This window comes from Muntiacus reevesi, chromosome 3 (genome assembly GCF_963930625.1).
Source record: "Muntiacus reevesi chromosome 3, mMunRee1.1, whole genome shotgun sequence".
Taxonomy (NCBI): domain Eukaryota; kingdom Metazoa; phylum Chordata; class Mammalia; order Artiodactyla; family Cervidae; genus Muntiacus; species Muntiacus reevesi.
The window spans coordinates 216300298-216312987 of record NC_089251.1 but is presented as its reverse complement, the minus strand read 5'-3'; the positions used below and the strand labels follow the sequence as shown (position 1 = coordinate 216312987).

Below are 12690 nucleotides of genomic sequence, written 5' to 3'. Positions count from 1 at the left end.
TATAATCATATGATTTTATCATCATTGCAATATTATCACACATTTTATTCCAACAGCAAACTGAGACATGCATACAAGTATAAACAATAAATAATATATTAAAAATTACTATGCTGCAGTTAAAGTTTCATTTTCACCTTGCTGCTTTTTCCTCCATTTAGTAAGAATTTAAAATAGAAATTGACAGTTCAGCTAACTGGTAATTAGCATAGCAGTGAACCAGATTTGTTCAGCAGTCCACAGCTTCATGGATACTTACCTTAGCTGCTTCTGAGACAGCCATCTGTGTTATTTCATCTCAGAAAAATGCCTTTATAAACCAGTAGGACACCCTAAGCATGGAAATTAGGTTATACATCTCTGCATATTTCAAAGAACAAGTTTTTACATCCAATATATTACTGCAAATATTCTACTATTCGACATGAATCAAGTATATTGGGCACGAGCTTTTGAGTACTGACATATTCTGACCCCTGAAGAAGACCTAAGATAGTGTTGCCCTTGGTCATGGAAAGTAATATGCCCAAATTGTAAAATCCTTTTCTCATATTAAATTCAATGACACCTTGCAATCTTATGCTTGGCAGATTTCCTGAGAAAAATCTGAAGGCTCAGGATATTCCATAAATATATTTTGTGAAATTTATTATAGAGTTAGAATGCTCCTCTCTAATCACCCTTATTTTCACCCAATTAACTGTCAAGTTCTGTTGGTATAGACCCCAAAATACTCCTCAAAATTTCTCTCTTCTTTCACATTTACCCCTGTGTTAATGCTTATCTACCATACTGGTATCTCCTTATCTAATCTTCCAATATTTTGAGTCCGTCTTCCTCACAGGGGACAGTATAGTCTTCAAATTCATATTGATTATATAAATATCCTACTTTAAAGTAAACAAAGAAACAAAACTTTGCTATACTCTGGAAATAGATGGTCTAAACCCCTTAGAGATACATGCAAATGCTGTATAATCTGGTATCTACATGTACATAGAAATTAATATTGAGATGTAATTAAAAATGAAAATTGGCCAGATAAAGGAATACCAGATCTTACCATGATCTAATATCACTACTTCCTACAAGTTCTCTAAAGAGAATTATATACAAAAGAGGGCAAAGCAATAAAACTGAGGCCAAGCAATAATTTATTATTGGCTAATGATTTAGGAGCAAAGAATTCCAATGGGCTATGCTGGATAATGTGGAAAACCAACTTATTTTCATACCCTACAATGGCCTTATCCATATTTTTTGCCCTTTTAACATGCTTTTAAGTCTGAGTTTTAGATCTTCTTTTCTATTATGAGGGGGTGAATTCAGAGCTTATATAGGTATATGCAGAGAGACAGAGAAACAATATGGGCAGATACATGGTTCAGTCGTAAGTATACGGTGCTGAATAAAGCAGATATAATCATTTTCCTATTGGAGATTATAATCTACTTAGTAAACAGATCTTAAACTAACCATTGTATGTGTGTGTGTGTTTGTATCTGTTTTATGCAATTAAATAAGAAAGGATGAGGTAAAAATATAGAATGCTATGAGATTTTATCAAGCAAACCTAACTGATACTGGAAAAACAGGAAAGGCCTTTCACAGAAATTGACATTTAAGTTGAAAGCTAAAGTCAATTTTGGAATAGTGTAGTAGAAATTACTTTCCAGACTTGGGGACAGGATATGTGAAGTGGATAAAGGAAGAAGTTGTGTAGATTGTTAAATGACTGAAAGATGGTCAAGTTATTTGAATTATATAGAAGAATACTATTAGATGTAGGTATTAAAACTAAGAAAGTGTATCTCCAGACACAGCTGGAGAGATAGGTAGAGACTAAATTATCTGACTGTTTGGGGTGATGTTGAGAATATTAAGTTTTATTCTGATTGTTATCAACAGTTGTAGGAGGATTTTGTAATACATAATTTACCTTTGGAATGGGTGCTGTCATTGTTACAGTATATTAATGACACTCTCGAAGGATCATGAAATGTTACAAGATGAGAAGAGAGTAGTATTCTGGAGTTAGTATTCAAGGAGGCACTGATTTTAGATCTACTCCTGAGGTTCTTATAAGAAGCCCACATTTTCTGTGACTGCTGGTAAAGGATGAGCTCAACAGATGCTAAATTTCAGTAAAAGCAAAAAGGTGGAATTAACTTTCTAAGTTTAGTCTTAGGATATTGGGGAGGTTGTGATCATAGAATTGGAGATTCAGAGGGCAGGTCAGAAGTGTTTGGGGAGGAAGAGAGAAGGTTGTATCTGTGCACAGCTGTTAGGCTGCCCTGTACTTTAGGCAGAGACCTGCATAAATAAGGGAGAGGGTATTGAAAACTTACATCTGGAATATAGATGGGTTTATAAGGTTTCAATTACAGCTTGAGAAAAATGGCTGCCTGAAAGTCAAAATGTTAGGCCAAGTTTGTCATTATCTTTTAGGTGATTAGATGTGGTAGTTCCAATTTAAGAGTAGTCATGTGTGGGTGGTAGACATGAATGAGTAAACATAAACCAAGTGCCAGGCAATACCAATCCAGGGAAATAGGGTTAGTTATTTGTCCCATTGTGTCCCCATCTATGTTAAACATTGATGAAATAGCTATGTGATAAAGATAAAAAGAAATAATAGCGGGGGCTTCCCTGGTGGCTCAGCGGTAAAGAATCTGCCTGCAATGCAGGAGATCCAGATAGGTGGTTTGATCCCTGGAAGATCCCTTGCAGGACGAAATGGCAACCCAGTCCAGTAATCTTGACTGGAGAATCCTACTGGAGTTGCAAAAGAGTCAGAGATGACTGAATGACTAAACAAAAACAATAATAATAATAATGTGCAATTCTTTTTACTTTACTCTTTTTTCCTTATTTTGCTTGCATCATATGTCCCCAAGGTTGTGGTGGGGAGATGGGGAAGGGATAAAATTGCCACATAGGGATGCCACTCTCAGGAACACTAACTGAATGGGGCAGATTCAGGTAAATGAGAATGCTGATTGAGTAAGCCATGTTGACTGATAAATCTAATTCATTAACACTTCCAGCAGAATTATTAGTGGGAGTGTTTCCAGAATAGAGAGTAGCCAGCTGAGAGCAGGAACTTGTATGTCAAGTTTAATTTCTGTGTGTTTATGTATGAACTGAAAACCAAATTCAAGAGAGATTTTTCAAACAATGAAAACAAAAACCCCAACCAAGTAAAAATCAATAAATCACTGTCTTGAACAATCTTGGCTAGACAGAGAAAATAGTTTATTTATCTTCTACACCCCTTAAGTAGCAGGAGCTAATGGAAATTGAATTTAAACCTGTTACTCTGAAGACTCATTACTCTTTAATATTCACAATTGCATTTTAGAATTACGATGCTAAATATTTAATATTTTTACTTTAATTCAGAGTATGCTTTAATTGCTGCATATAATGTAGAAAATCACTTTCTTGTTCAATTGCTGTAAACACAATGGAAGAAAAATAAAATATTAATGTTGATGCTTTTTGGATAACATAGTTATTTTTAAAGCAAGATAAAAAACTGATGTTTCTAATATAATTGCTGTTAAGAAAAATGCATGTATTTTTCCTGAAATGTGAAGATATGAAGTTCTCTAACACCTGATTAAAAACATGGAGAGTGTGCTAGGCCCTTATCAGAACGATGATTTTTTTTTTCTTAATTTAGCACTATATGGCCTTCAAGTTTTATGGCTCATTCCCTTCTTATTTGTTTCTTAACCAAAATCTTGTTGTATAACCTCATTTTTAAACAGTTAAAGGAATAATAGATAATTACATTGTGAGGTTTAAACTCTGAAAATTTCTAAATTCCATCATTAAGTTATAACCAAAATGTTAGTGGTAAGAATGATGACACAAAGCCAGAGTTGACTATACAGTTAAAGGATATAGACAGGGACTTCCCCAGTGGTCCAGTGGCTAAGACCCTGTCCTCCCAATGCAGGGTGCCCAGGTTTGATCTCTGGTCAGGGAACTAGTTTCCACATGCCACAACTAAGATTGAACACAGCCAAATGAATGAATGAATACTTAAAAAAGGTTGCAGCGCACAATTTATAATAGCCAGGACATGGAAGCAACCTAGATGCCCATCAGCAGACGAATGGATAAGAAAGCTGTGGTACATATACACAATGGAATATTACTCAGCCATTAAAAAGAATACATTTGAATCAGTTCTGATGAGATGGATGAAACTGGAGCTCATTATACAGAGTGAAATAAGCCAGAAATATAAACACCAATACAGTATACTAATGCATATATATGGAATTTAGAAAGATGGTAACGATAACCCTATATGCAAGACAGAAAAAGAGACACAGATGTATAGAACAGACTTTTGGACACTATAGGAGAAGGTGAAGGTAGGATGATCTGAGAGAACAGCATCGAAACATGTATATTACCAAGTGTGAAACAGATCGCCAGTCCAGGTTGGATGCATGAGACAGGGTGCTCAGGGCTGGTGCACTGGGATGACCCAGAGGGATGGGATGGGGAGGGAGGAGGGAGGGGGGTTCAGGATGGGGAATACATGTAAATCCATGGCTGATTCATGTCAGTGTATGACAAAAACCACTATGATATTGTAAAGTAATTAGCCTCCAACTAATAAAAATAAATGAATAAAAAGAAAAGAAAAGAAAAGTTTGCAACTTTATTTTAAAAAATGATGTAGATAGGACTCTGGTGTGTTTAAATTCCCCTTTGTCATTTTGGACAAATGACTTACTTAAAGAATCACTTAAAGCAGATATCACTTGGAAAAGTAAGCCTTATTTTTATCAGTTAAAGAAAAAAGAAAAGCACATGTTTTAAGACATCAGCATGTATAACAATTGCTTTGTTTTAAAACATGAGGATGATTGGGGCCATAACTCTGTAAGCACAGTGCTCCATCACTGTCGATCAGGGCTCCCTTTCTGACTTGATTTATGTCAGGCAAGTTTACCAACAATACTCAATGTTTCTTACTATCCCCAATTGTATAAAATACTTATATGTCTATAGTAAGATAGGGCTAGTCATGTATTCAACAGGGACGTCAGATAAAATCAGTTTCCCATATGACATGAGATAAGAAAGCCAATATGACAAACTCCTATTTACTCCAGCTGTCAAATTACGATTAAGGAGTTGGATGAATAATTAAAAGTTTGAAAGAAGTTTTCCTTTCCTTTATGAACTAATAGTTAAGCATACATTAGAGACAGTAGTTGGGATGTTGCTTCACTTTATTTTTTGTGTTAGTGGGAATTGAATAGAACGGCATTCAAAAAGGAAGTTAAGAACTAGAGAATAGAAATCTCAACTTAATTTCTTCTACTTTCTAGAGAATAAAAAAATAATTTGTTCTATAGGAAAGAACAGGGCAATAGGAAATGTCAGTATTGTAATCCTGAGAGAATGGGGTACAGGACAAATCTGGGAACCGTCTCTACCAGCCACCATGAGTCTGATATGCAGACTGCTACACAGGCAGCTCCTTGGCTCTACTAGAAGCAGCAGAAGATGCTTGGTTTTTGTGAGAGGAGATGCTGAAAGGATGACTGAAAACCCTGGAAATTAAGAGTTAAGTGTTAAGAAAACACTGAATGAGATGGGATAAAGGAGATTTCAAACCACCATCTCTGCTTCATTTTGGGGAATTTCTTGAATAGAGCATAGGCTTACCATTGGTTTCTAAACCCAAAGGCATAAATAATAATATGTAAAGCTATTACATTTCAGTTCAAAAAGTATAAAGTAATCTAATTATGAGAAAAATTAGGCAAACTCAAGATAGGGATATTAGAGATTTCTGTGGTGGTCCAGTGGCTAAAACTTTGCTTTCCAATGCAGGGGATGTGTGTTGGATCCCTGGTTGAGGGGCTAAGATCCCCACATGCCTTATAGCCAAAAAACCAAAACATAAAACAGAAGCAATATTGTAACAAATTCAATAAAGACTTTAAAAATGGTCCACATCAAAATTAAAAAAAAAAAGAGAGAGAGAGATATTCTTCAAAACAACACATGTTTACACTTTAGAAATAACAGAAAGCAATGCAAGGCTAAATAATTATTCAAAATTAAAGGAGTCTAGAGAGAAAAGACAATTAAGTGAAATACATGATTTTGGATTGGATTCTAAATTATAGAAAAAAAGAAATTTTTTCTGGATAGAGCATTATTACTCAACAGGCTATATTTGAATAAAATCTACATATTGTAGCAGTGTTAAATGCACCAATTTTGTTAGATGTACTATGGTTACAAAAGAGAATGTCCTGGTACTTAGGGGATGTACACTGAAATCTTAGTTGAGGAGGGTCATCATTTCTGCAATTTAGTGTCAAATGGTTGAGATGGTACTAAAAATGTCCAGAGGAACAAAAGTTGAAAAACTGGTGAATCTAGGTGAAAGGTATACACATTTGTTCTACAATCCTTACAATTTTTCTGTAAGTTTGAAACTCTTTCAAAATAATGCATTAAAAACAAAAGGCAAGACAAATATGTGTGTTATGGCTCTGACAAGCTGTCCATGTGGACTTGGAATCTATTTCATCTGTAAAATAGAAATAACCTGACCTTTCTATCTCACAAACATTTATTAAGATCAGTGAGATAATGGGATTCATTCTTTGTAAGAAAGAAAAGAGTGATTTTCTCAAACCCTAGCTATACTTTATCACGAATGAAATTTAGTTATGTCTCAGGCAATTAAAACTATAGCTTCTGTTTATAATTATAATAGTCATACATCAATTAAACAATACCCTGGGAATGAATCTTTTCTCTGTAACAATAGGAGATAATTTTAAACTAAAATTAAACTATATTAAAACAAGTAAAGAAACATCTACAGTCATAATGATAGTTATAATCATATGACTGTGAATATTATTGCTTGCAGATTTATGTTCTTAGTGCTGCTGTCCAGGAGAACACTTTCAATTCTTGCATTTCAATTATAAGTGAACTGAGCTTATCATAGTCAGTGTTCTCAAATCTGGGGAAGTTTAATTTGATGGAAAGACCTTCTTTCATATCACCACTCAGCACTGTTCTGCTTTGTGCTCGAAGTACAGTGACACATTCTTCACTGTTTCTTCTAACTCAATGCTATTTCACATACCCAAAGTCCTCCTGTTCTTTTGGTTTTACATTTTCATTAAGACAGCAAAATTTTGATGAATCGTATATTTATAATTTTCTTTCATACTTTTCTTAAACTTATTCAGAGTTGCTTCAACCAGTTTTATTATGTCCTGCCATTAAGATAAGAATCACTTGAATCATCCCTGCAATAATAGGTTAGTATCACTGAAAATCTTGGACAAATTATTTACATTTTCCCAACCTCCTTTATTATCATCAGGTTCACTTTTCCTCTATAACTAAACTTTTTTTCAGACAGAAACACCAAAAATCACTAGTGTTCTAACAATACCAAACTCAATGACATCTTCTTAATTTGTATTCTTCCTTTTTTTTTTTTTTTTTTAAATCTTTTTTTGTTTTGTGAAGTGACTGACCCAGCCAGCCACTCCAGTTCTTTATCAGGAAAGTTTTCTCCCTTAGGCCTCTATAAGAGTCTGTGTCTTTGATCATAACCTCTAATCTTATTTGGTCTTCTTTCTTCAAAACTATGCCTCCAGGCTTCTTGTCTTGGTGTTCTTCTCTTTTTGTCTTTTTAGGATCACATCTAATTAAGTCACCTCAGGGTGACTTGAGAGAAGTTCTAATCTCGGGACTCATCTTTCCTATTCAGCCTCATGTAGACAGTTGGAACCCCCTTCATGTCACTATGCATAGTCTATATACAACATGCTAAACACAGTGGTCCACAGCCTCCAACTCTCTGTGCCGAAGCTGACCTACCTGCACATCAGCGTCTATCTGGTCTGTGAAATGGACCAGTTAGAAAAGAAAACTGTAAAAGGACAGGCATTTTGGTAAGAGGTGAAACAAGAGAGTTTCTATGATAAGAACAGTGGACAGTGTTCTATAGTAAGAAAGAGGTAAACTGGTAATCTTAATAGTAACTTAACTTGAGATGACCATGAACAAATTAAGAAGTGAAGAAAGAGAAAATGAAAGGTGGAAGCAGGAAGAGATTGTGGTAAAAATGAGAGAGAGGGAGGAAGTTAGGTAACTAGTGAGCTATCATAGGAGTAGAAGTTTGAGTATTTAGCATGACAATAAAATGTACCATATGCCTCTTTATTTCTTCTTCATTAGAATAGAAATCTCTTCACCTGAATGGAATGTCACTTGAAAAACATTTTTTAACTTATTGTGATAGTCCCCCTCCCACCCCAGGAGAAATTAGGATGAAACTTATTTTTTAAATTATTGTGATAAATTGATCTTTCAAAATATTTGGGGGAATATATACTCATAATAAAATCTGGCTCACACTACACATGCATTAATGTTTAAAAATTAGTCACAGCTTCCCATAGCAAAAGAACTAAATTAAAGCCTAAATAATATTCCTTAGTATTGAAAGATACCCCATACTGTGAGATGATGCAACAGTGTTGAGACAGGTAACTAAAAACTAATTCACCAAGTTTGCAAAATCAAATATTCTATACTCTAGGTAATCTTAATATTGCTCAGTCACTGGAAATAAGATTATTCTGGAGATGGTTTTTAAATGAAGGCAAGATGGTCCTCCATTTATGAGCATAATTTACTCTCATGAGTAGATAATCTTGTTAAAATATTGTCAGGTTAATTGAAATTGATTTCTGTTTACTAAACATAGTGAATACTAATCAAATATTAGACACTGAGGTGTTGGAGGTATTTAAACCTTTGACATATGCTGTTAGCACTTCATAGAAGAATTTCTTCTCTCAGAAATCAACATTGCTTTTCAGCCTTTTCTTTAGATATATATAAAGAGAAAATGAAAGGAAATGACCTGCATTATCTTTATTAAATTTTGTCAGTTGGGGATATTTGGGAGAATGGGATTGGTTTGGGGGTGATTATTTATTTTCATTGTTATGAATGGCACATTTGCTTTTCCATCTGCTTAATTCCTTTGCAGGTTTGCTATATTCTACTACTCATAGCATCATTGAGCTCCACATAATAGCTTTTATAGGAGACAGATATTACCAGGCAATTTGAAAAGCAGGTTGAAGATAAAGCCTGATAGCTCACATGCCCTGGCCTGGTTACTTGGCTTACTTTTGAAGCTTATTCCAAATAGCTATACAGATCTCCTGTGGTATGTGTGTACCAGCTCTATGAAGCTTAAAGAAACATTTCCCCTAATACAAAAATAAACCCACCATAATCATTCATTTTGGGGAAATTTTACAGTTGTTAGTTAAGCTACTCCCTTATGCCCTGCAATATTCATTAGCAGATTTCCTTGTTTATGAGTGATATTATATGGAAATGGTTATGGGAAGCTAACAGATGTAACCACTGAAATAAATTAGGAGGAAAAGTTCTGTGTTTTACAGATGGTTCTATTGAATATGCTTTCCCCACCCTTCCACTTTAACATTTAGCTTTCTTTCAACAGAAAACTTTTCTTTACCGACTATGGGAATGTGGCCAAAGTGGAGCGATGTGACATGGATGGGATGAACAGAACAAGGATAATTGATTCCAAGACAGAGCAGCCAGCTGCTCTGGCACTAGACCTAGTCAACAAATGGGTTTACTGGGTAGATATTTACCTGGACTCTGTGGAAGTAGTGGACTATCAAGGAAGAAACAGACATACTATCATCCAAGGCAGACAAGTAAGTACAGTTTGGCTGGAAAATGCAGCTAAGGTAATAAAGTGAATGATCTCATACTAGGAAGAAGACTGAAAATTGCAGTGTTGAAAATTTCTTATGAAGTCAAGCTGCAGTGGGTCATAAAAATTGTGATGTGTTTGCTATATGGGAGAATGTTCTTTTCACAGTGTACTCCATAATACATGATGGCAGAGGACTTGCTCTCCCTCCTTCCCTCTATTTAAAAAAAAAAAAAAAACAAAACAGTACACAAAACAAAAACCAACAGAAATAAATCAAAAACAGCAAATGCAACCAGAAATTCTCCACTAGTAAGAAAGAAAAGTATTAGAGTAGGACAAATGTTATGACCTACTTACTAAAAACTATTTTAAGTATTTCATTTGTAAAAGCCTGAGCTATCATTTGTCCTATGTGGCACTGAAGATATATATATATATATAATATATATATATATCTTCATATATATATGTCTAATAATGCAAATGCTGGCTCAAAGAAGTGTTATTATTATTTTAATATGTTGGATTATATTTTGCCATCTGAAGTGTTGAAGTATTTATTTCCCAAAATAAGAATTTTGTGAAAGGCACCAAGGTCAAAATTTTTCTCATCTGTGTTTTTTTTCCCTTGCTAAATTACAAGTTTTTGTAAATAACATTCAGTTAACAATTGAAGAAGTTCTCTAAGTGGAGATGTCTTATTCACTAGAATGCTTTTGAAATTCAATTTTATCTCACTGATCTTACTAATTTCATGTGAAATCTCATTCTATAGAACTGCAGTAAGTGGCTTTCTTTGCTTTTTTCTATAACACAAGGTACAAGTACTATGTAATTTTTATGTAAAGTTACTTTTTTTATATAATCAGCATTTAAAAATGAAATATTTTCACTTCCTTGGCAGATAAAAAAAATGCACTAATCTGATCTGGCTGTCTAAAAAAAAGTGTCTAATATTAGAAGTGAGGCCACTTATTTTTCTCTTACCTTTGACTACCCTCAAAATCTTGATTTCTTTGGCCATCTCTAGTTACGACCTTGGAGAAGGAAATGGCAACCCACTCCAGTACTCTTGCCTAGAAAATCCCATGGACGGAGGAGCCTGGTGTCCATGGGGTCACAAAGAGTTGGACACAACTGAGTGACTTCAGTTTAGAACACCTAGTCTCTGAAATGATTATGATGTACCTTCTTTGGTGTATATGTAATTGAAATTTCACACCATCAAACAGGATGAGGAATTCAAATGATCTTCCCCATGGCTACTTTTAAAAGTTTTCTTCTTTTTTTAATGTCTGAAGTTTTTAATTATCCCTTTTTTCCCCATTTCTATTGCCTGTGTTTTTTGCTGATTCCCTAAACATATGTTTAGTCTGCCACTAAGTATTCCAACATAGATAAAATTTTGTAAGAATTTGCCCTGTAATCAGAATGGCCTGTATACCACACTGAGTTCCTCCCACCTCTGTTGGGGATAGTACGCAGAATAACACTGTAGGTACTTGATGGTAAATAAATCCTTCTGAAGGCAAGCAAGGAGGCAGAGAGTAAAATTTGATCTTTATCATATGAACATGTTTTCTACCCTCATCAGTTGCGACCTCTATAGTCATGTTTTCTCTCCTGCACTGTGGATTGGCAGCTAAGTAGACAGCAATGTGTATATGCCATGGCCTCACACTTCCAGATGGCTGGTCCCACACTTAGAGCAAAGCACGCACAAAATAAATGGAAAATAATGGAAGACTTTAGCTTGCTTATAATGTTTATAGGAAAAAAGTATTGCCCAAAATAAAAATTGAGATATATATATATATATATATATAGTGAATATGATGTCATTTATGCAGAAAATATTACTGATAAATACATTCCTTCCTTTATGACACTTGGTTTAGTAGCTAAGTCGTGTCCAACTCTTGTGGCCCCATAGACTATAATCTGCCAGGCTCTTCTCTGTCCATGGGATTCTCCAGGCAGGAATACTGGAGTGGGTTGCCATTTCCTTCTCCAGGGGATCTTCCTGACCCAGGAATCATATCTGGGTCTACTGCATTGCAGGTAGATGATTTACCAACTGAGCTATGAGGGAAGCCCTCATATGACACTTACTGGGGGCTAATACTAACATAAAAAGTGATTACTGAAGTTTTAACATAGAATGATTCTCCCCCTTAATTCCTATTCTTTCATTTGTTGCCTAGACATGAAGAATTGAAATATGTCCAAAAGCAACATGAAAAACCAGTCTGTTTTTAGTCAACATCTTGCATGAGAGGATCAGAAATTATAATGAAGTGTCATGTAAGCTAGGAAGATAGCAAATCAAATGAACTGGCAAGATTTCCTAAGTACAAATGTTTGTGATTTTGTTCTATAATTTTTTTTTCAACAACAAATCATGGATAGCTTCTCAAATTCTCTTAACTAAAAATCTATACTAAAAAGTGGACTAAAAGTGCAATATAATGCCAAAGAATAGTGACAAATGCTTCTTTTTCATCGAAATCTCTACAGCAAATCAGTTGACAGGTCTACCATACCCTGGTCCAGAACCATTTTAAATTAAGTATAATACAAGGAATGCCGCATAGGCCTTGCACCTAGCATGTGCCTTGTTGTATGAGAAAGTCGCTATACTCATTCTTCCTTTGCTTTATTGGAAGCTTTCCATCAATTCAAGAAGTCTATTCTTACCCATAATCCCCAAGACATCTGCCAAGTAGGAAAGTTATGCTGTTAACTGAGAAGTGTTGGGAGAACAGTAAACACTGCTGTTCTCATATCACAGAGTTTCATGTTGATTATAAATAGGCTTTAGAAAGAATGTAATTTCTGAGTAGAGATTGCTGACATATTGTTTATAATTATTCCAAATATATGATTTCATTGTTTATTGATTTCCTTCC

The 12690-nt window shown here is 34.7% G+C and overlaps 1 protein-coding gene across 1 annotated transcript in view; it reads left to right on the top strand.

Moving 5' to 3' along the window:
- Window positions 1-12690, top strand: part of LRP1B (LDL receptor related protein 1B) — a 1678044-nt gene that overhangs the window by 764154 nt on the left and 901200 nt on the right. The window contains exon 8 of the mRNA XM_065928990.1: window positions 9557-9779. Coding sequence (XP_065785062.1) covers window positions 9557-9779 — 223 coding nt within the window. The remainder of the gene's footprint in view (window positions 1-9556; window positions 9780-12690) is intronic.